The sequence below is a fragment of the Eretmochelys imbricata genome, chromosome 2 (assembly GCF_965152235.1).
Source record: "Eretmochelys imbricata isolate rEreImb1 chromosome 2, rEreImb1.hap1, whole genome shotgun sequence".
Taxonomy (NCBI): Eukaryota; Metazoa; Chordata; order Testudines; family Cheloniidae; genus Eretmochelys; species Eretmochelys imbricata.
The window spans coordinates 123,581,026-123,605,605 of NC_135573.1; the positions used below are offsets into that span (position 1 = coordinate 123,581,026).

Here is a 24,580-nt window from a genome sequence, read left to right on the forward strand (position 1 = left end):
TCATTGGTTCACTCTTGGCAGGACCTGGAGTCACTTGTGCACTTCCTTTTCCAGCTAATACCTTCATTTCAAACTGGATATTTACAGACTAACAGTCTGCTGTCTAGCTGTGAACTGATTAAATCCTGTGTGTAACTTGAGGTTACGTGGCACTCAGAAAATTCCAAACACTGAAATGAGATCTGCCAGCACTATAGAATTATACCTGCTTCTATATAAAAACCATAAACTCTTCCCAACGTTCCCTTGGTCCATTGAGACTTGGCACTCCAGCCAGCATTAACTCATCCCTTCCATAAATCGCCCCAGCCAGCATCAATCCTTTCCCTCCAATTGGTAGTGCCACATTTAGGGGAGAAAAAGGTTCTACTAAATCCATAAAGTTCCAAATATGCTTTTGAATTGCCTGCCAAACATATGCAAAAACTTATATAAAAATCCTGCATCACCACTGCAAAAACACATACAAATATTTGAATCAAAACAATATAAGATTTTTTCCACGTACTAAGGCGGGCTTGTCCCCTTTTCAGAGCATAGGACCACTGCGCTCCTGTATTCGGGGTAATCTTGACCCAACTGTTACTGGAGCCAGGAAATAAGCTCATGGTCTTTTAATCACATAGTTATTACATAGTATCTGGAAAAAACTATGGCCAATATTTAAAAAAAGGGAGCTTACAGATTTGGGGGCTAAGAAGCTGCTGAGTATTCAGCAGTTTTTAAAATCAGGCTACATATTTAGGTGACTATATATAAACTTCGGAGTCTAACTGCAGGCACACAGTTTTGAAAATGCTGGCTTAAATCTTCAGCAAAAATAGAATGGATGGCATGGATCTTGGCAAAGAATGGGAAGAAGTGGCTGCTCTGCTTCCAAATTTTCCTGGAAGCAAATGGCATTGCAGACAAGCCACAGTAGGGGAGTCCCCCATACTGCAATATGTGGCAGGTGCAGAAGCATTAGACAGCTGCAGTGCATTCCCATGGGAGCTGCAGGAACAGGGGTTTGAAGTAAACAGGACTCAAGTACTACCCATTTCCACATTATTCTTTTTTTTTGACAAGCTCAAATGAGAAACACAAAATGACCCAACCTTATAAAAGCTTGAGAAAGTAATTCTAGAGGGATGGCCATCAGAAAAAGCTCAGGTACTTCCAAACATAGAGATAGGATTATAGAGATGGGATTTCTGCATGTGATGGGTGTGACAAGGTGGCTGGCCCCTTTTAAGAAGGTGTTGGGTCCCATGCAGCTGTGACTAGTCAGCTGCTTCCTAATTGGGTTTTAAGAGAGGGCATCTGGGCTATATAGTTGGGAAAGTGTGATGACAGAGTGGATCAGTCAGGAGCTAGAGATCAGAGGACTGGAAGAGGTCTTGGGGGGAAGCTGCAGAGACTCTCTGGGAATAGGGAGAAATTATCAGCAAGCTAGTGGGCTTTCCTGAGCTGGAGAGCCAGTGCTGGAGGCTGAAAAGGGCTGAGTTGTTGGACTGTGTTTGGGTAGAAGAATTATGAAACTGGTCACTCTCAGTGGCTTGGAGTGGTGTCCTGGAACAAGGGCAGAAAGGAACTGGGCACCATATGCTGATGAATTCCTGGGTGATTGATGTAGAAGTGAAGTCTCTGGTGAGAGGAACAGAAAACTTCTGTATTTTAAAATGTTTTTACTGTGGAATAGAAAATCCCCTTTTATCACAGTGAATTACTGCATCTGTACATTAATAAATCATGCCTGGGTCTTTGAATTGGACAGTGAGAGAATGCCCTTTTTATAGCTGGGCCAAAGGGAAACTGAGGCATGCACACCTGTTGTATGAGAGCCTGTGGCTGGAAGGCTTTTGAGGTGGGGCTGCTCTATGACAATGGGCTTCTGTACCGTCTCTTTCCTCCCCATTTTGTCATAATACTATACAGCATGATGTCAGAAAGGCTAAAGGTATTTGACAGTGCTCATGTGGGTATTGAGAAGTATAAAAACTGAGCCTAACATGTAATATTCTGGCCAGGTCTGAATGTTACTATTGAGGATAAGGGCTGTATGTGTGAATTCTATAATAATCACAGTAAATGGAATGCAAAGGAAACAATGAGACCGTATAATACTCCTGTTTGCTCTTGGTGCAAGTTTGACACATCTGTTTGAAGTTAACAGAAAAAAATGTCTTATTTGTGAACTAGCACTCAGGTTTGTTGTGTTTAAACTGACCTGCTGCCCAGCAAATCAAGTGTTAAGTAGTATTATCAACTCACTGTAAGTCTCAGATTGTTTACCGGTGGATCCCAAGTGAATTCCATTAACCGAGAATGGCCCACCATTCAGAAGTACCTTCCTAATTCTGGCAAGTCTGAAGCACACCACATCAAACTCTGACTTTGCAGAGTCAGGTGGGTGAGCAGAAAAATCAATGCAAAAACTAAACAGCAGGAAAATTCAGTATATAATACTGTTGAAATATTACAATACAACTCAAAATGCTTTATTAGGATCACCACTTCAGAGAGCAATAGGCTGAGGGGAAAAAACATTAGTACCAAGAACTGAGAAGCAAAACATGACAGAACAACCTCAGTGATTGAACAGTCCAGAGCAGAAAGATAGTTTTGAGACTCTGAAGTGGCTATGTTTCAGAGTAGCAGCCATGTTAGTCTGTATCCGCAAAAAGGAGTAGAAGTGAGCTGTTGCTCACAAAAGCTTATGTTCAAATAAATTGGTTAGTCTCTAAGGTGCCACAAGTACTCCTTTTCTTGAAGTGGCTTTGTGATCAGAAGGCAAACTGAGGATCAAAGATGGTGGCATTTGATTGTCAAAAGAAAGTGGAAGTAAAACAGGGAGTTGTAAATAGTAGCCATTTGGTGTCAGAAGTGCTCATGACTTCTGCCCTATGATAGGGATAGTAGTTCTGTCATGTGATTGGGGCCAGGAAAAAAAGATCAGTCTCTCATTGCCCAGGTTTGTTATATCTGCTGGGCACACTGCAAAGCATATCATCTTTGCCTCTTTGTTAAGGTAGCTGAGGAGGTTGAGGGCTGAGATAGAAAAGGGTAAGGGCAATTCTTTTGTTTACGATGTGATTTGTAGGGTTATCAACTTTCTAACTACAGAAAACCAAACACCCTTGCTCCGGCCTCTGCCCCACTCCTTCCCCAAGGCACTGCTACTACCCCGCCCCTTCTCAGAGGCCCCACCCTCCACTCACTCCATCCCCCCCCCCCCCCCATCGATCATTTTCACCAGGATGGGGCAGGGGGTTTTGGAGTGCAAGGGGGGGTGGGCTCTGGCTGGGGGTGTAGCTCTGGCCTGGGGTTGGGGATGAGTAGTTTGGGGTGCTGGAGAAATGGGGTTCAGAGAGCAGGAGGGGGCTCAGGAGTGGAGCAGGGGGTTGGGCATGGGAGGGGGTGAGAGGAGCAGGCTCCAGGTGGTGCTTACCTCAGGCAACTCTTGGGAAGCAGGAACACGTCCCTCTGGCTTGTAGGCGGAGGTGCGGCCAGGGGCTCCGCTCGCTGCCCCTGCCCACAGATGTCACCCCCACAGTTCCCACTGGCCACGGTTCCCGGCCAATGGGAGCTGCGGAGCCAGCGCTCGGAGTGGGGGAAACACGCAGAGCCTAGAGACTGCAGGGACTTGCTGGCTGCTTCCAGGAGCCGCGTGGAGTCAGGGCAGGCAAGGAGCCTACCTTAGCCCCACTGCGCTGCCAACCGGACTTTTAATGGCCTGGTCAGCAGTGCTGATCAGAACCACCAGGATCCCTTTTTGACTGGTGTTCCATTCAAAAAGTGGAGACCTGGCAATCCTCTGTGATTGACAATTTATGGCAGGGTTGGCCAACCTGAGCCAGAGAAGGAGCCAGGATTTACAAATGTGCATTGCCAAAGAGCCACAATAATACATCAGCAGCCGCCCAGCATCTCCCACCCACCAGCAGCCCTGCTAACGAGCACCTCACCCTCCTGATCAGCTGTTTTGTAGCGTGCAGGTGGCTCTGGCAGGGAGGAGTGAGGGCACAGCAGGCTCGGGGGGGGGGGGAAGGGGTGGAGTGGGGCAGGGCCTGGGGCAGAGCCACGGGCTGAGCAGTGAGCATCCCCCAGCATGTTGGAAAGTTGGTACCTGCAGCTCCAGCCCCGGAGTTGGTGCCTATACAAGGAGCTGCATGTTAACGTCTGAAGAGCTGCATGTGGCTCCAGAGCCACAGGCTGGCCACCCCTGATTTATGGGATAGGTCGATGGGCACCTATACGTCTGCTTAAAAATGTGAATCAGTAAACAAATATCAGTACTGTTGTGTGTCACACCTTTATCAGACCCATCCTTCAAAATCACAGCAATAAATAGGCATACACCCTCTTCCTATCAATGGATATGTTAAATCAAACACATACATGCATTTCATTGTGGATTTTGCTATTTATTTCTAAAAATTATAAAACAAACTTACTGTGTCAAAGTCACCCCTAGTGTTAATGAGTTTAATGGAGCTAGACCCAGGATGAATTTGACCAATTTGGTTTCTCTTGCGTTTGCGTTTCCTTTTCTTTCCCATTTTCCCTTGCTTCTGCTGTATATCTTGAGGTATTGCTCCTGGCTTTTTCACTGTGTTTTTCTTCAGTTAATAATCTTTTCAAGGTAAAATAACAATACTAAGCTCTTAAATAATGCTTTATACCTTCAGCCTCAAAGTGCAGTGCAAACATTAACTAATCCTCACATCACAAAGGAGGCAGGTATTATTCAGACAAGTTTGTTTTCTCCTTAAGACCATTCTTCCTTCATGTCGTCTTTCTCTCCAAATGCATTTCTTTTACGATTCTGCCCACCCCAGCACAACCCCAGGTTCCTTATTTCCCATTATCTATCTCTCAATATTTTGTTTTTCCTATTAGATATCACTTCCATTTTCTTCTCTTTATCACACTTCTTCCTTTGGCATTACATCTCACTCCCCTTGCACCATCTCCCTTTCCTTTTTTTGCTTTCCCTTTCTGTGCCACCCAAAATCTTTCCCTTTGTCATGTCACATCCCTTTCCATTTGTGTCTCTACTTTCATCCCATCTTCCTTCTCTCTCTACTACTCATTCCATCCCTTTCTATCTCCCCTGCTATGTTTCCTCTCTTATCATCATGCAGTCTCCTTTGTTCACCCTATGACCCTGGAATGCTAGGTCCTGATAGGTATTAAATTGAGAAGCATGATGGTCGGCAGGGGGTGGGGGTGTCAATTCCCTGCTCTGCCACAGACTTCATGGGTCACCTTGGGCAAGTCACTTAATTCCTCTGTACCTCAGGTCCCTTACCTCACAGGGTATTGTTAGGATACATACATTAAGTGTTCCAATACAATGATAATGGTGGGGTAAGTACTTTAGATAGACGATTTTTCTCTTGGGGGATAATGTTCTTGATTAGATGGGCAACTGTTGTTCTTTCAACCCCTCCACCCAATTAATGGTGGTTGCAGGTGTTTTCATTCCTTCTCCCATGGAGTGCTGTGCGTAGGTGAGGAGGAGCTACCTGCCTCCCAATTTTTCCTGGTTGTTTCCCATGCAGAGAATAGTTTGTGATCCACATGGTGCTGCATGCAATTGTTGTAAACCTACAACTCTGCAATGAATATGTCATGATTCCTTAGGCTGTGGCAAGCCATCCTGTCTTTTCATCATTTACTGTGCTCTTGAGCGCCTATCCCTGCCCAGAAAGTTCCACAGCTAATCCACTTTACTGGGATAGGACAAGAAAGCAATTGGAAGGTGTAAGCACTCTCACTTCCTAGAGTCTAGTACCTTTTCTCTCTCTCTCTTGGACTTCGCAGCTGGGGTGGTTTAAGCAATGACAGTGGCCCAGGAATTTTCTGTTCTGCACAGCACAGTGCTGGTCCTGTGCTCATATGTAACCCATGACTGATGTGACTATACAGGTCTCTTATTCTTATTGGCTGCCTCTGTTGGGCCAGATCCTCACCTGTACGCAAAGGATGTATGGCACAGCTGAAGTCTGTCAGACAAAGGTACCTTTGTGCTCTTCTGATCCTAGGGCTGCTTTGTGCTGGTCCACTCCCCTGTCGCAGGCTACTGTAATCTGCTCCAGCTGCCAACGGCACTGAGGAGCTATTGCAACGGCCAGGGCTAAGTGGGTTATCCCAGCCATGCTGCGCAGGCCCCGGTATTGAGTGGCCCTGTCCCATCCAGGGTTTCAAATGTTGTAAGATCAGAAGGGATTGTTGGCACAGGCCATAGAATTTCACCGAGTAATACTTATATCACAGCGAAAAACTACTGACTGAGCTATCTCATCTTTTTTTAGAAAGACTTCCAATCTTCATTTAGAGACTGCAAGTGACACTGAGTCCACCACATCCTTAGGTAAGTCGTTCCAATGGCTAATTACCATCACTTGAAATGAGGTATCATTTTTTTTATAGTCTGAATTTGTTTAGCTTCAACTTTCCAGCCACTGGCTCTTGTTATACCTTTGTTTGCTAGATTAAACAGCCCTCTACCATTATATATCTTCTTCTCTTGAAGATACCTATAGGTCATGATGAAATCGTCTCTTAACCTTCTCTTGGATAAACTGAACAGACTGAGCTTCTTCTACAGTATTACAGTAGGTCCCAAAAGACCTAGACATGGACCAGGACCCCATTGTGCTAGGCACTGTACAAGTGAATGAGGGAGGCTGACATCATGGGCTAGTCAAAGGGTGCAGTTGACCTCTTGATACTGAATGAGGAATGATAAGTAGGGAAGGGATAGGTCATGAAGGGCCCTAAAAGTGAAGACAAGCAGCTTATGTTTTATGCAACAGAGGTGGTACAGTGATGGAAACAGAGAGCGACCTGGTTGGAGCAACAGGCTAGGGAAATGATCTGCAGCAAAGAGTGTTTTGTTTGGGAGTCCTGCCTTCTCTGCCACAGACTTCCTTTTGTGACTTTGGACAAGTTACTTAATCCCTCTGTACCGCAGGTCCCTTATTTCACAGGGGTATGTGTAGGGCAGGATTGCATTTGTCATAGCCAGAAAGAAGAAGATGACAGCCTTGAGGAGATGTTTTGAATGGATGGAAAAGGCTATATCATGGAGATGTTATGTAGAAAGAACTGACAGGATTTAGATATAGCCTAGATGTGAGGACCTTGAAAGGGATCTGAGATGATAGGCAGGTTACAGAGCTGTGTGACACGCAGGATGATGATGTTGCCCACAGTGATCAAGGGGTGGGGGAGAGATGTAGAGTTCTCTTTTAGCCATGTTGAGCTTCAGCTGATGGCTAGACATCCACAAGGTGATGTCAAAGTGACAGGCTGAGGTTGTAATTTGGACAGCAGGAAACAGATATGGATTACAGAGGTAGATTTTGTGCTTGTGGATGATATTACTAAGAGATAAGTTGCAGAGGGAGAAGAAAAACAAACCAAGGAGAGAACCTTGTAGAACTGCCACAGAAAGTTAGAAGGCAGATGAGGAGTATCCCCCAAGGATACATTGAACCTGAGATTGAGCAGTAGGAGGAGAACCAGGAGAGGACAGAGCCATGGAAACCAAAGGAGGACAAGATTTCAAGAACAGCTTTGTCGATGTTGAAGGTGGCTGACAGGTCAAGAAGGGATGAGGATGAAGTACTGGTTCTGAGCTTTGGCTAGAAAGAGATGCAATTCATGTTGTTCAAATGAGCTAAGTTTACCATGTGATCTTGATTGCTCTAATGTGTAAAACTTTTGTTGTTTTATCATTATTTACTGTTCCATCAATTTTTGTGTCATCTGTAAACCACAGCAGCAATGATTTTATATTTTCTTTTAGATCATTCATAAAGATTATTGAATAGAACTGGGCATAACTGAATAGCATTGAGTGGGATTCGACTTGAAACAACCCCATAGGACGATGATTCCCCATTTACAGTCACTTTTGGAGATCTAACAATTAGTCAGTTTTTAATCCCTGGATTCAGGAGGGCTCCTCCAGGACTTGGATCCACCAGGTTTAGCAATGCTTTGCATTGCTAATCAGAGTGCAGGCCAGGACCAGGACTACTATATTTAAATGTTTGACATATATTTCAACACTTTATGCTCAATGGCTGTTTATTTCATGTGACTTGGCATGTCACTGTAATTTTGACTGACATCCCTTTTTCATTTTTCATACTGTTTGTATAAATAATACATATTATAGATGACTTTTAGTAAAGGCATCAGTGTTTACTTGCTAAAAATGTATAAGAGCAGAACTATGAGGTCATCCCTGAACTCATGAAACAAAACTTGTCTATTAAGTATTCTCTCAATTTTATTTATATCTAAATCTATATCTATATATGAGGGAGAAGAAAGGGAGAGATTAAAAATGATTTTTATTACAAGTGTATACACTTCAGTGGTCAGGAAATAAAATCCAAGCCTCTGAAGACTTGAAAGCCACAAAAAAGCACACAAGTCATTTGTTATAGGAGACAGAAAGATTTTTCCCATCATACAAATTTGGCACCACAATCCAACAGTCAGATAGTGCATTCAAGTATGATTCTTCAAGGCTAACTAGGAAAATTAGTTTGAAATATCAGTGATTATTTGTCTGTTAACAACAAAAACACACAAATGGAATGAAGCACATTCATGTATGTCTCCGTGACAGAATACAAAGTATATAAGGGGAAGGATAAGCTTATAGCTAAAATACAGGACTGGTGGTGTTTGTTACTGGCTGGGGTGCTGGAACTATTTTTTATAGTGGGGGTGCTGATGGTGGAAACCATATATTTTGTGTTTCTTATTACTACTTCAAGCCAGGGGGTGCGACAGGATAATACAGGGCCAGACATAAAACCCAGTGAGGTCAGTGAGAGACATTCCATTTAATTCAGTGAGCTTTGGATCAAACCCACAGAGTACTATGCTGTAAAATGGTGTACATTTAAACCTGGTCAGTTGGTTTCTGCTTCTGTGGGATTTTAAAAATGAAGGGATATGCTATCTGTGCCTTTTATCTAGTGGGGTATCTAATGGAGAGAACAATGGAGTGCAGTTAATATATTTATTCATTAATGTTTATGCAGCAGAGGCATATTAAATACAAATATTACCATCCAGTTAGATATTTCTTCTTGTGCATGTCAACCTGCACACTTGCCTTTTAGTTATACAGAGATGTTAATACATATGGGCTATTTGTGCTCTGATTTGGAAAAACAGAATATAAAAGCTAGGCATTCTTGCGCTGTATGCACAGTACCCATTGAAGCAGTACTGTGGATTTAAGGGAGAGATTTTCTAAGGCAGAAATGGTAGTTTGGCACCCTTTGGATTACTATTAAAAGTCTTTGGGAGTTAGGCAATTAACCTTCACTTGTGCCTTGGAAAAAACACTTCCCATTAGTGTAAAACAGGCCCCAGATACACACATGTATTAATTTCTTTCTTTGTAACTTTAGGCACACATTTTGGCTCCTATGCCTTGAGCACTGACTTTAGGATAATCTCCTAGCCAGTCACCGTGATGTCAAAAAAATCTCCCTGAGGGCATTCATCTGATTTAATAATGATCCGTATTATCAGAGCTCAAGTCATGCTGGAACACTCCAGAATGCCATTCTGGCACTTGGTTGGGGAACTGCAGTGGCATCCCACTACTTCTAGTTCTGTCAGTTACCGGAAGTACATTCATAGCATCTCTTCTGTCCGGATGGAAGTGTGTTCCAGCACATCTCTTTGTAGGATTGAAGTACTGCATATTGTGCATGTTTCTCAAAATCCAGTAAATAGAAAAATGACCAAATTACAAACTCTGGGACTGAGCCATGGAAAATCTATTAGCTCATATCTTGTCCATCCTCCAGATTGTCAGTGTAGCAAATTTTCCTGCCGTAATTTGTTCAGGCTAGTTTTAAATTATGTAAGTATTGGAGGTTTATGTAATGCAGAACCAGAGTGATATTCATCTAGTGGCTCTGCCGCAAGGTGCTTCTTTCCTGCTTTGGGCTGGCTGGCTGTAGAACAGGGAAGAAGCAGCCTTCACAGATCTTCTAATATCCCTACTGCACAGATGGGGAATAGGCAGAGACTTGACTGCACTACTCCAATGTGCTGGCTAGCATAGCTTTGCTGATATGCCAGGAGGAATAAAATAAAAATTAAATAAATAAATACCTAGCTCTTATATAATGCTTTTCATCAGTAGATCTCAAGGCACTTTACACAGGAAGTAGGTATCATTATCCCCATTTTGCAGAAGGGAAAATGGAGGCGCTGGGAGCTGAAGTGACTTGCCCACAGTCACCCAGCAGGCCAGTAGCAGAGCCAGAAATAGAGCCTGGGTCTCTTGTATCACAGTCTGTTGTTCTCTCCACTAGACCACACTGTAGCCCCTGTACTCTGTGCACGGCATAGGACTGTTAGAGGGTGTGTTTCTCTCAGAGCAGGAAGAAAACTGAGGCAGATTGTGACTCACAGGGTCACAGTCTGTTTCCTGATCTGCTCTTGAGGCAGCAAAACTACACATTGCCCCATGCATGGGGCTGTGTCAAAGCCGTAGTTCAGCCCTTGGTAGTCTGTAGTCCAGTCCTACAACCTGGTCATGCAAGTATTCTTTCCACAAACTCAAAAAATGCCCCTTCCAGCTAAGGCTTTCATAACTTAACAAACATTAATCCAGCACCTGTGTGAATTCGGCACTACTAATTATCCTCATTTTATAGATACAGAAGTAGAGGCACTTTGACAAGTGATTTGCCCAAGGTCACGCAGGCAGTGGTGCTGGAACCAGGGGTAGCTTACGTCGACCTAATTATGTCAGTGTCTATACTACGGTCTTGCTCCTGCCTATGTAAGTGCCCTAATACACTGACATAGTAACTCCACCTCCATGAGAGATGTAGGGCTTGTGTCAGTGTAGGTAGGGCGATGCAGTCTCTATGTAGACACTGTGTTACTTATATCAGCTGTTGGCTCTCATTCTTTTCAATTTCACGGCTCCATGCTGGAGCCCTGAGACTGACAAGAAAGGTTGGCAGGCTCTTTGCTGTGAACGCCGCGCCCAGCTCACAGCTTGGGCTGTCACCCCAGGGTGGGTGGAGGGCTCCAGCAAGAGCCTGGCTGTCCCCAGGGCTCTCAGATTGCATCTGGGCTGCTGCCCTGGCTCACCATTCAAAGCTGGGCTGGAACTCAGGTTCCACGTTGGGAACCCTGCTGCCCCTGGGCTTGGAGCTGGGCTGCTGCTCGGGCTCCTGCTTCCTCACTATGAGCTGGGTTGCTGCCCAAGCTTCCTCCTGGGAGCCCAGCTGCCCTCAGGGCTCCCGCCTCCCCTCCAGGAGCCTGGCAGCTGTCTTGCAGGGAACTCCACACCTTAAGTCAACCTAACTCTGTAGTGTAGACCAGGCCGTAGACTGTTCTGCTGTCTCGACACACTTGCCTGGGAAACTTTTCAGTGTTTATCAGGTGTCAAAATTGTTCTTCAAATCATTCACTTTAACTTTTGCTTGATTTTTTTAATTCCAAAATAATATTAGTTTTGCTTGTGAATTCCCCATCCTCTGAAAAAGCCCCAACAATCAGTCAAGCAATGGAGAAACATAGTGCTCTAGCTTTAAATACTATTGCATCAACTATGATTTTACTTCTCTGTGGAGTATCGTGGCTTCAGGGGGTTAGATGAAATATAGATTAATGGAGAACTGCTGTCCTCATGGGGAGACCCACTCATAAAGATGAACTATAAATATAAAGCAATCCCTTGGTCTTAAAATCCAGAAATGTTTTTACTGGGAGATGGCTGAATAAAACATTATGCTGCTTCAGCAGGTAACAGCCTCTTACTACTCCCTGATGGATGCTCTTGAAAGCAAACTCTCAGCCTTTGCTTACTGTCAAAGGTTACCCCTTGATAGTCTGAATGCTTGATGCTGACAATCATGTCCGGCTGTATGTGTGTGCGCTTTATATAATATATAAACACAGAGCTGGAGCCAAACAAGTGAGGATATATATTTAGATTCAAATCCAAACTTGCCCAGTGTTGGGAGAGGGAGGGAGTGTTTAGAGCCCCAATTCTGCTTCACTCCAATCTCTAATGTCTCTAGTTACATAAACACACCTTGCACCAGATCTAGGGAAGGGGAAATCTGGGGGAGCAAATCTCTGCAAGGGTTCCCTTGTGAAAATTCCCCCATACCATCATATTCCACAATATTGTCCCCTAGTGGAAAAAGCTGTGAGGCCCATCCCCAAACTGGACAGATCCCTAGGGCTCTACAGGGACCTACGGCTGTCCTCAAAGGAGGCCCTTTACTTCCACTTAAGCTCTGGTCCCTGACACTCCCCTGCCCAGGAAAGTGGCTCCATTGGAACACTGTTAACAGAGATTCCCTTGGCCAACACTGCCCTTTGTTACATTCTCCCACCTACCGAATATTCCCGAATTACATTAGTCAGAGTGCAGGATGAGTGATATTTGGTCCTAGGCTACTGACCACTTAGGATTCAATATTTCATGAACTAGGAATGAGGGTTTACTTCCACTGAAGACCCAGGAATCTTTCCCAATCTTCCCAGTGGGACGGCAGCATTTGTGTCTAACCCTGCTGGGCTGTGCAGTATCCAGTACTGGGCTTCATTGTATTATTCTGTATAATACATTTTTGGAGGTGCCTAATGTTTATGAGCTATACTTGTTCTCTCCCTCTGAAGTCTGTATGTTGGAACAATAGAAAACCAAGCACCCAGAAAGCACCCTAAGTATTTTTTTAAGCAACGAACTAGTCTTCTGTAAAATATTTTCCAGAAGGACAATAATACATGATGGCGTGAAAAGGTCTTATCAGAACTCGTTTGGAATGACATGCATAACTCACTAGGGGTTTCATTACCCAGGAGTAATGCAGCCAGGCACAAACTCATGCTAACAAACTATAGTGCGGACAACACCATCTTGTATTTACCAGAGTTCCTCTAGACAGGGAGTTTGACCCCCATCATTATGCCTCTTGAGAGTTGCTGACTCCCACCTGCAAGAAGACAAATCTGGTATGAAATCAGCAGGGTACCATGCTGTGGAAAGTAGCTATGGCTGCTCCCCGCTACAATCTCTCCTGTTTCAGGCCCCTTAGATCTGTGGAAGCCCAACTCTATAGGGCTCTGGTGCAGTGGCTTCCAAGGGGTCCCAGGTAGGAGGAAATATGGCTTGGGCCACAGGTTCTAGTTGTTTTGCCCTCCCCCATCTACTGCTAGAAGAGGACGGGATAACTTAATCTTTTATTCAGTGGCAGATTTAGAGTTAGTGGGGTCCTATGCATAGCTTCCTTTTTGCATCCCCCCTCCCTGGGACCTAGCCAAGAAAAAGAATATTCTCTCATCTCCCTCTCCCGTTTTTCATTCTTTTTTTCTTCATCCTCCTCCTATATTATAAGTAATGGGAAGTAAATGAAAATAAAGTGAGGCACCTTGATTGGGGGCAGGGGTTGGGGTGCAGGAGGGAGTGCAGGGGTTGGGCTCTGGGAGGAAGTTTGGGTACTGGGTGTGGGCTCTGGGCTGGAGCAGGGGGTTGGGGTGTGAGAGGGGGTGCAGGCTCTGGGAGGAAGTTTGCGTACGGGGTGCAGGCTCTGGGCTGGGGCAGGGGGTTGGGCGGCAGGAGGGTAGTGCTTACCTTGGGTAGCGTGGCTCCCAAAGCGACCAGCACACACACCCCTCTGGCAGCAGCTCCTAGGCGGGTAGGACCGGGGGTCTCTGCGTGCTGCTGCCCTCAGGTGCTGACTGGTGCTCCCTCCACCACTATCCAGCCAATGGGAGCTGCAGAGTCGGCGTTCAGGGAGGGGGCAGCGTGCAGAGACACACCCCCAGGAGCCACTTCTGGGAGTGGTGCAGCGTGGAGGGAGGGAGGCAGAGCGGGCAGGGAGCTGCCTTAGCGTTGCTGGCACATCTCTGCACGCCCCTTGGGGAAATGGGGGCAGTGGATCTCCGTGCACTGCCTGGGGCTGGGGCAGCGCACAGAGTCGCCTCTCCCCGACCAGGGGCACACAGAGACCTGCCAGCAGCTGGCCGCTTCCAGGAGCGGAGTGGGGCCACCAGCCACGGCATGCAGACAGCTTGCCTGCCTGAGCCCTGCTGTGCCTCCAGCCAGGACTCGGGGGCAGGTTGTCAGATGAGATTTGTCCTGAATTTTTTTTCCATGGTAAATCCGCTCCTGCTTTTTATTACTAATACATCTGCTGAATTCTATTTAGCCACACACAAAGGATATTACAAGTTACTTTGCTTGACTTCCTTTTGCCCTCCAGCATAAAGAGATAAAATGGGCCAGGCTGAAAGGACATCCCAACAGAGACTCTGGGCCGATTATGTGAACATGAGTTAGTGCATAACTAATGGCAGCAGTAAATAGCCTCTTCCTTCCAACAGACGTCTCCTGGTGAATGACAACACCTATGGTTCAGTGAAGGGAGAGGGTGGGGCTCACATCCTACAGGGCTGAGGGCTCTAAAAGTATATCGGTAGAGATCATTCTCATGTGCAGTAACCAATCCAGCAAGGCTCCTGTAGAGTACTCCTCAGTAAGACACCATCAAAAACGTTGATCCCTGTGTTTCAGAAGTCTGGGTGTGGAAGGATTGTGGTTATCTTTTTGGATGGTGTAACTCAAGAATGCACTTGTTCTATGAACAGAGAAACCATAGCAGAGTGAGTGTTGGTTCCCGCAACCGCTGTTTCCACTCCTCTGCAAATCTGACTTACATCTTGACCCCTTAGCCCCAACTAGCAATTTATTCCTCCACAACCTTTGTTGATCTTTTTCCATGAGATTAAAAAATCAGAGCAAGGGGACTGGGGCTCCCTCCACCACTATCCAGAGGGGATTCTTCACTTTCCTTCCTCTGCCATCTCAGATTCTCCCTAGAAATGCAAGCTCCGTTGACCACTGAAACACATGTAGTGCATGCTGAGGTTTCTGTTTCACCACACGAAAGCAAAAAGGAGTTGCCAGTCGGCAAGCTGCATTGAGGTTGACAGCGGCTAGTCACATTACAGCACATTTTTCAAGTTTGTTTTGAAATGTTATGCTGACTGACCAGAGCTCTCAATCTACTATTGCCCCAGTGTGAACCAAGGTCCCCAAAGGAGGAAAACAGCAACAACAAAAGTAAAGTAAGTAGCTGGAAATGCTGGGACTTTATTTTTTAAAAGAAAGTTTTCCTAAACCTCATGGTTCAATATTCCTGGAGAATAAATTACAGCCACTAACAGTGGAATAACAGTTAAACTTTGCCAATGGAGGGAACTTTGAGCCTGAAATGAGGGACTTTTTACACATTAAACCATGCTCTCTGTGTGTACTGCATTTATGACATTATGATCATTATTAACTTCTTATTTGTATTGTGGTAATGCCTAGGAGCCCTAATCATGGAGCAAGATGCCAGTGTGCTCTGTGCTATACAAACACAGAACAAAAAGATCGCTCCTTCCCCAAAGAGATTACAAGCCATGACTGCAGGTGAAATCAAAGTCTTCTAGTTTTTTCATGCACTGTATGATGCCGTATACCAGGGAAAATATTCATGCATTTTTAGCTGTCTTTAAAGGCATTTTTGTGGCTGGAATTCTAGAGGAGGGGCATCACCATAGGTAGGGCCCTACCAAATTCACAGCCATGAAAAACACATCATGGACCATGAAATCTGATCTCCACCTGTGAAATCTGGTCCTTTGTGTGCTTTTACCCTATACTATACAGATTTCATGGGGGACACCAGTGTTTCTCAAATTGGGGGTTCTGACTCAAAAGGGAGTTGCAGGAGAGTCAGGGTTATTTTGGGGGGGGTCACTGTATTGCCACCCTTACTTCTGTGCTGCTTTCAGAGCTGGGTGGCTGGAGAAGGCAGCGCCGCACCAGCAGCCGTGCAGAAATAAGGGCGGCAATACCATACCATGCCACCCTTACTTCTGTGCTGCTGCTTTCAGAGCTGGAAAGCTGGAGAGTGGCGGCTGCTTATTGAGGACCAAGCTCTGCAGGCAGCAGTGTAGAAATAAGGGTGGCCATACCATACTCGGCCATCCTTACTTCTGTTTCTGTGCTGCTGTTGGTGGCAGCTCTGCCTTCAGAGCTGGGCTCCTGGCCAGCAGCTGCTGCTTTCCAGCTGCCCAGCTCTGAAGGCAGCACTGCCGCCATCAGCAGCGCAGAAGTAAGGGTAGCAGCACCGCAACCCCCCTACAATAACCTTGTGACCCCTCCTGTAGGGTCAGGACCTCTACAATTACGACACTGTGAAATTTCAGATTTAAATAGCTGAAATTGTGCAATTTATAATTTTTAAAATCCTCTGATCATGAAATTGACCAAATGGACTGTGAATTTGATAGGGCCCTAACTATATGGCAAGCCAGATCAATGCAAAACACCAGCAAGAGGGAGGCAGAATTGTACAGTGCTTAGGGGATTTAGGCACCTCCAATTCCCTGTTCTGCCACAGACCTCCTATGTGACCCTGGGCAAGTCACCCTAGGGTAAGCAGTGCTTAATGTGTGCCAGAGCTAAGCCCCAGCTCCTCTAGGCTTGGCAATTCATAGCCCTGGTACCTCTGATGCAGCAAGCATAGTTTATGAATGTAAAAAATGGTTTGACCCCTGGCAACTTTTTATTACAAATTAAGCACTGAGGGTAAGATTCATAAAGGCATGTAAGCATCTAAATCCTATTCAAAGGGATGGGAGTTAGATGCCTAAATACCTTTGTGAATCCCAACCTAGTCTCCCTCTGCTTCCATTCCACATCAACGTCCCTATCTAACAAGTGTGTTGAGAGTAAGAACATCAGAGTGTGGGATGCTACAGTAATGGGGCCACCTAACTACCTAAAAGAGCTAGATAGAGATACTCTGCACACTACCAGTAGCCTGTGAACAACAGTTTGAAAGTCTTTGCTATATATGATTCATGGCAACACTACAGCACCTTACCAGGAAGCAGGGCCCAGAAGGAGATCTTTAGGAACCTCTTCTGATGACTAAGGTGTGGCCCTAAATGTGAGTAATGGAATGGGTGGCTCATTAGCAAGGTACAGGTAGAAATAATTTAGTTCAAAGATAAAAAGCAAGGAACTAAGTCAGTAGGCCAGAGTTAACAGAGAGAAAATATTAAATCACTCTAAATGTTTGCCTAGGCTTTTCTAGGTTGGGAAGGCGGTTGAGGAGAAAAGGGAGGTGGTGGTGGAAAATGCTGTTTGGAGTTGGAGGAGATATGGTTTGGTGAGCCCTCAGTGTATTGAATTTGCTTTCATGCAATGCTGTAATGCACCTAGAATCTAGGATGGCTGCAGTACACAAATTGAAACAGATCAATAACAAGGAGGATCAGATATAGTGAAGGATCTTCATTTCCTGCCCTGTCATTTTCTGAACCATATTTCCACCTGCCCCACCCTTTGTCTCATTCACTTTCTTAGCACAACTGGGACAGTCTGAACTTTGCAAGCTGTTTCTAGATTCTCTGCCTGGGCCTCTGACCTCTCAATTGTCCCTTATTTCAAAAGTTCTTTCCACAGGAGCCGACAATGCAGAGAGCTTCCATCGACACGAGTAAATCTTTCGAAGAGGAATATACATCAAAGGCGTGTATTTGTGCGATTCAGTGTGGGATTGAAGGGTGGTTGGGAAAGTCAAATAGAACATAAAATATGAATGATGGAGAGGAAGAATAAAGGAAGTGCAGAAGTGTCCATGACAGTTGTTCTACCTTTGCTCAACCTGTTGAAGCAAAACACAGGCACGCTAGCCTGAATAAAAGCATCAGCAGCTAGGAACTCCTAATTTCTAATCCTGGTTCTGCTGCTCATTTGCACCATGGTTGTAGGCAAGTCAGTTAACCTCTCTGTGAATCAGTTTCCCCTTCGGAAAAAGGCTGATGGTAATACTTACTTCACAAGGGCATCATACATACCACTGTAATTAACTAACGTTTCTGCTTTGAAAAGCACATGAAACCCTATGGGTGAGATCCTCACCAGGTAAAAGGTTAGAGAGGCATAAAGAGGCCTGAAAACCCCTGTGTCCAGACATGGGAGGATTCCCCCAGTGGAGGCACAGGGGTAGACAGTCATGAGGCTGCATTCCAAGGATCCACCCTCCCTTGCAAGGCCCGCCATAGGTGGTGTACAGGGGCTGATGGTGGGAGGGATGTGTCATAGGTGGAGCCACAGCACTAAGGAGATTCCAGGCAGCTCTGTAGCCCATCAGGTAGTCTCAGGGGGGTTACCATAACATAGACCGGCTCCCAGTGCTGCCCAAGTTACACTGGGGGCCTTTCCACCTCCTGGAACAGCTCCCTCTTCCTGGGCTGTGAGTTCTGTGCCCTTTGTGTGTGCTCACAGTAATCATTTTTTTTCTTTTTAAATATGGCTTAAATGCCACCTGTAATGTGGCTTGGATACATCAGCTGTTGTAAACTTTGCCTCTCCTTCCAGTTAAGAAAATAAGTCTTGAGCTTTTTGGAAGTGGATTCTGATCCTTCTCCAATCAGAAGTTTATGCTGGCTGCTACAAAGTCCTAGAAAATCTTACACTTCCACCATTTTTGGAAACACACAGTTCAGGCAGCCCATTTCTTTAGTGTGCATAAGGATGAAATTCCCTGCTTTTGAAATTCTAACTAGCTTTCTGTGGATTACTGCAAAACATGGTCAGCTACAAGTCTTGAGGGGACCATGCTATTCTAATTGCCTCTGAAAGAGACACAACCAAAGATAAACTCAGTATCTCTTTCTTTCCTTGAGATCCTGTCTATTTCAGCCAAAGAGGTAGAAATTGACCTAAAGAAAAAGATTCTTGTTTTGGCCAAAATAATGCAATAGATTCTTTCTGCATTGTAAAACCACATAGCAGAGGAGAGACTTTGACTTTATTTTTTCTAGAAAAATAGTAGAAGATGGTTTATGATGGGGTGTACAGGTAGTAACATCGGATAGCTTACAGGCAAACATGCTGCTTGAAATAGATGAACATCAATAAGACACAGCGATGATGAAAAGCAAGGCTAGAAGTTCCTTTGGGTGCCAGACTGTCAGAATGTGACAACACAGTTCTACAATTGTCCTCCATGTTATCAAAAACCCAACCAGTACTGAAAGCTATTCCTTGGTGGATAAATAAGAAATAAGATTTGTTCAGATATTTCTTCAGTCAAAAAGAAGAGGCATCCTATTCCCTTATTGGATAGCAACTTTCAAGTGTGGGCTTGCTTATGCAAACCTATTTATCCTGCCAATGAATGGAAATATGCTGCAGATGTTGTTTTTTGGTGGACATCATGTAGCGTATAACACTGTCTTGTTAAAGGCATAAACCATATACAAATTGTACACAGTATCCACATGTTCTCTCCATGCTCATCCTCTACTTTAATCTTAACAAAATGTATATTTCCATGACTGCACCCACACCCCAACTTCCCCCTGGGATTTAAAGGAGTGTTTCCCCAACCCAGTTAATTCTCACTAAGGAGGTACCTGTATGGTCAGTTTCCTTTTTAAACCCAACTCAGATTTATGCTGACTTATGCGTTAGATTGTAAAATGGCACTGGGCACATCTGTATTTTATGCTCACATACTCCTTGTATTTTATTTTGGGACTGAGTCCCTGCCAAGTGTCATAATTCTTGAACCAGAAGAAAAGACATCTTCAGGTTAAAGTGTCTCACTACCCGTCAATCACACTCCAGTAAATAGCCACAGCTTGCAAATTAGTCAGCAGCACAATGTATAATTACAGCCCAGAACTTTTCTAAAAGTTCCTTCTGTGATTATGTCTGGGACTAACCTATAGTGGAGACTGTTTTTTTTTTTTTTTTTTAAGTCTTCATTTCTTGAATATATAGGAATGAAACACAGATGTGCAGTAACTGGATAATAACTGTGGATCTAAGCATGCAGCCACACCACATACAAGCAACACCCACTGATGTCAATGGGAATAGGGTGTACTCAGCATTTGCAAAATCATGGCCTGTATGATATGACAGCTTCTGAGGGCTCATTGTCAAGTGCTCAGCACACAGAACTGGGGCCCAACTTCGAAAAGAGCTCTGTGCTCTTTCAGGCACCTAAATACGGAACACATTTTCAAAAGTATGTAGATTGTAAGCTCTTTGGGGCAGGGACAGTATGTTTGTACAACACCTAGCACAAGGAGGTCCTGGTACATGCCTAGGGCTCTACAATATGAACCATAATAATACTAACCAGCACCAGGCTGCTGAAATTGTGACACTAACAGCCAGATTTTCACAAGAGCTCAGCATCCACCATCAGGGGCAGGTTTTTAAAAGTGCTTTATTCCAACCTTATCACCAAAATCTGTCCCTGATGGTGGATGCTGAGCTCTTGTGAAAATCAGGACTCAAACTAGCCTATAATGTCCTTCCTGCTCCCCGAGCCCTATCATCCCCCTCTCTCACACTTGTACCTTTATCTTAAAAGTGAATTTACTACTGCTCAATGATGGTGTATTGACAGACCCAGAGAATAAGGCGGAATCCATTCCTGACTCATTGAATTCAGTGGCAAAATCCCAGGGCAGGATTTCACCCTACGTATTTTATTGATTCATGGAATAGGTAGAGCATGGTTAGAGGTAGTGCATGCTTCCTTCCACCCCTCTCATATGTCTTAACATGTTCTCGGAAGGACCACATCTGTGTTCCTTTCACAAAGCAGCCACGGCCAGCTAACAGCAAGAGGTAAATCAGGTTTCCCTTTACCTCTTCTCCACTGGACCCAGATGGAGCTACTTGGGATAGAGGGCTCAGTAGCAACAGTAGCTGGGAAGAGGCTTCACAGCCTCCTGGTAGAATCAATTCTGAAATTCGGGCTCTGGATATATTTTCCGCATATTTGTTGTGTTACCATTGGTTATTAGGTTTCCCTTCATCTCGCCCCTCTCCTACCACCTCAGCCTTTAGCTACCCAGCCTCACTCTCAATATTCTTTCCCCTTTCTAATTCCTTCCTCTGTTTTTCTCTTTTACTTCACGACTCCCTTCCCCTCTCCCACCTCAATCCCAAGTGATCCTCCTCCTATAATGATGATCTTGTAGTGTATACAGATAAATGAAGGGACAGAGGTGTGGAATCTTTAATGTAGACAGCTTTTCTCCTAGCTTTTTATTTGGGTGTTTGAGTTAAATAGATCTTAAACATAAGAGGTTTTCAAACAATCTGAGTAAAACCATTTTTTTCCTCCAAGTTAAATCAGATTTCATGTGTATGATGTCTCTGATGTCAAAGCCCAACCAGTTCCCCAGCCATCTGTAGTCTCCCAGAAATACAGAGTAGACATGATTGAATTTTTAACATAAAATACAAGCCAAATTCTCCCATATACACACACTGTGCTGTTGTCTTTATACAGCATAAAGAAACAAAACATTTTTAAAAACCCTATTTTTTTCACCTTTGCAGGTGACTAGTTAAGGCTCACAACCTTTGAGATAAAACATGCTTAATAAAAGTAAGTTTGTTAATCTTCATTTATCCACACCAGTCAAATTTAATTGTTCACTAAAACTGCCTGGTTACCTTGTCTGTAGCCATTCAGCTATTTCTATCGTTTACCCTTACTCCAACAAACAGCTATGTCTGATAACAAATGGCTCCTCTTTCATGCCTCTTGGCTAATTGTTCAAAGACAAGGGTGTGAGCAGCTCTGGCACTCGAAGGATGTGTGAAAGGCCACTTCTGAACAGCCCAGGGACACAGAATCAATGACATTTATATATTATGTGTCATTTCCATGCTTTGCCACAGTAAGTATAGTAAAGTGTCAGTTCCAGACAGAAAAGTAACTCTAAAAATAACATTCTGGCCCTCCACATTTATTCTGGCTCAGTGACTCCACATCAGACTCACTTGGTTTATGGGTCCAAGGAGGCTTTTTTGTGACTACCACTCTGCAAACTCATCCTGCAGTCCTATTCTCTCCCCACACAGGATAGGAGTCAATGATATTTACCTGAATTCTATACTGGGGAGAAGAGGGCTATTGGGATTTGTGTGGGCTTGATGTCAGAACTTACAGTCCAAAGGGCAATATGTAGAACCTGCCCCTACTCTATCTATCTATATATATAATGTGTATTTATACAGATAAAGTCATAAGGTTTCTTCCACAACCTATTAACAAAAAACCTTACTTTTTCCCCATGGATTTTTCTTTTGTTCTTTTCCCCTTTTTCACAGTCTCATCTTTAGTCGTTTCAGTTTTTGCTTTGTCTATGGGTAACTTCTCTTTCCCAACTAGACAAGGAGTACTTGTGGCACCTTAGAGACCAACCAATTTATGTGAGCATAAGCTTTCGTGAGCTACAGCTCACTTCATCGGATGCATTCAGTGGAAAATACAGCTCACAAAAGCTTATGCTCACATAAATTGGTTAGTCTCTAAGGTGCCACAAGTACTCCTTTTCTTTTTGAGAATACAGACTAACACGGCTGTTACTCTAAAATCTTTCCCAACTGTAAATTTTTGCGCTATTCATTTGCTCCCCTTTCTTCATCTCTAACTTCTTTCTCATTCTCTCTCCTCTTGATTCCTTCTTCCCCCAAGCTTCCTCTTCATCCTCCGTTCTTCCGAGCTCTCCCCTCTCCTGGCTTCTTCTTTATCTTCTCCCTCCTCCTCCCCCCAACCACTCACTCCATTTGGCTCACTCCTATATAGTCTTGTTGGGAGGACTTTTCATGAATGCTCATTTTCCTGGTTGGAGCAATATTGCAGCAGGTGAATAGCTCTTCCTTTACTAGAATCATGACTTTCAGTTGGTTGTGGGATGTCATATCCACCTCTCGCTGAATAGCTGATCAGCAAGCATCAGGAGCAGGCACTTACTCTGATGGGAATGATCTAAGCCGGGGTGGCCAACCTGTGGCTCCAGAGCGACATGCAGCTCTTCAGAAGTTAATATGCGGCTCCTTGCATAGGCACCAACTCCAGGGCTGGAGCTACAAGCGCCAACTTTCCAATGTGCTGCTGGGAGCTCACTGCTCAAACCCCAGGCTCTGCCCCCACTCCCCACCCTTCGCGCCCACTCCCCTGAGCCTGCAGTGCCCTTGCTCCTCCCACCAGTAGTGCCATACGTACTGCACATGCCACAGCAAGTTATTGGGATTTCAGTGGAGCTTCCCAACACCATAAGAAAATGGCAGCAGCAGCAGAGAAGCTGAAGTGGGGAATGAGTAGTGAAACAGTTACTTTTTGACAAGTGGAAAGAACTCTTGTCAAAATAAGGGCACTTCAAGCGTATAGTGCTCTCTAGTTTGAGCCTTTTTATTTATAACCTTGACACAGGTGTTGGCTCACTTCAGAGACTGCACATACATTCATTATACATATAGTTAAAATATCTTGGACCAGTTACTCATTTGATGTACATTGGTATAACTCCATTAAAGTCAATGGAGAGATGGCAGATTACATCAGATGAGAATATGGCCCAGAATTTCCTAATACAAATGCTTTGCATTCCTTATTTTAAGACAAAAAAAAAATAATAATCAAAAGCTTTAGAATAAACACACATGAATGGCTGAGGGACTCATTTGTGAGATCGGAGCATTTTCATTTCTCTGTATTGTTTTTAGTGTAGCTCAGCTTCACGGTGCAATCGTCTCACCTGAACTGCTCATCATAACAAAGTGATCAGAGGAAATGTACGGTGCATTATTCCTGTCCATTCACAACTACTGGCTTCCTAAAGCTTTCAAGATCAGAACATAACTTTGTATAAAAGACTCCTACCTTTCCAACATATTGATAGTCAGAGCCTGTGTATTCCTCCAAGAGAAAGAACTGATTCCACATCCAGCTCCTTTTGGAACGAGTAAGCTCCTTCCTGTTATTTCCGGACAGTTCCAAAACCTTTTCCTTTTCCGGAAATCCCCTAGTCCTTTTGGATAACGGAGATGAAAAACTTTGGTGAGGCTGACCAACCCAGAACAGCAGCCAGAAGCAATGGTAAGTTATCATCATGACAGCACAAACGGGTCTACGCAGTGATTTCTTTCTTGGCCTCAAAGCAATCTACTTTACTGCACTGAATCCAGGTTCATTCCTTATTCCTTCTTTAATGTTCTTTGCAGTCTCAAAGGATCTCTGGAAGGAAAAATGACAACATATTAAGCATTTTGCAGAGGTACTTAACATTCAAAGCTAGAGCAAATAAGCCAAAAAAAGGTAGATCACTAATTGTAATTGCTGACAAGCTCTGAGCTGCTTTCAGTTCTAAAATGCTGCAAGTGGTCCTTCAGATACACTGAATGTAATATCTGAGCGGAGTAGGAGGAAGCAGCTCTGCTACTTATTTTCCTTCTTTCTTCCATTACTTAAAAATACTAGTTTGGGTTATTATCTTGATGAGCTGAAGTGGGTTACTTCACTGTCTCTTTCGTGTCTGGATTTCAGGATTCAACTGAGTTTGGTGGTCTCGGTCAGATCACACAGCATGTGAGAGGTATTGGTCACATCACAAAATACACTACTGGAAGGGGTACAGAAACCGTGGTGATGAATGTGGTTGAAGAACCTGATTAGAACAGAATTACTATATCAGAGGT

General features: G+C 44.3%; 1 protein-coding gene across 4 annotated transcripts in view; it reads right to left on the reverse strand.

The window, feature by feature from the left end:
* The window catches only part of LOC144260507 (cadherin-6), a 67,707-nt gene extending 43,711 nt beyond the window's left edge, over window positions 1-23,996 (reverse strand). For all 4 annotated transcript variants that reach the window (XM_077809153.1, XM_077809152.1, XM_077809151.1 and 1 more), the window contains exon 1: window positions 23,766-23,996. In XM_077809153.1, the coding sequence (XP_077665279.1) occupies window positions 23,766-23,996 (231 nt within the window). The remainder of the gene's footprint in view (window positions 1-23,765) is intronic.
* Window positions 23,997-24,580: the final 584 nt, after the last annotated feature.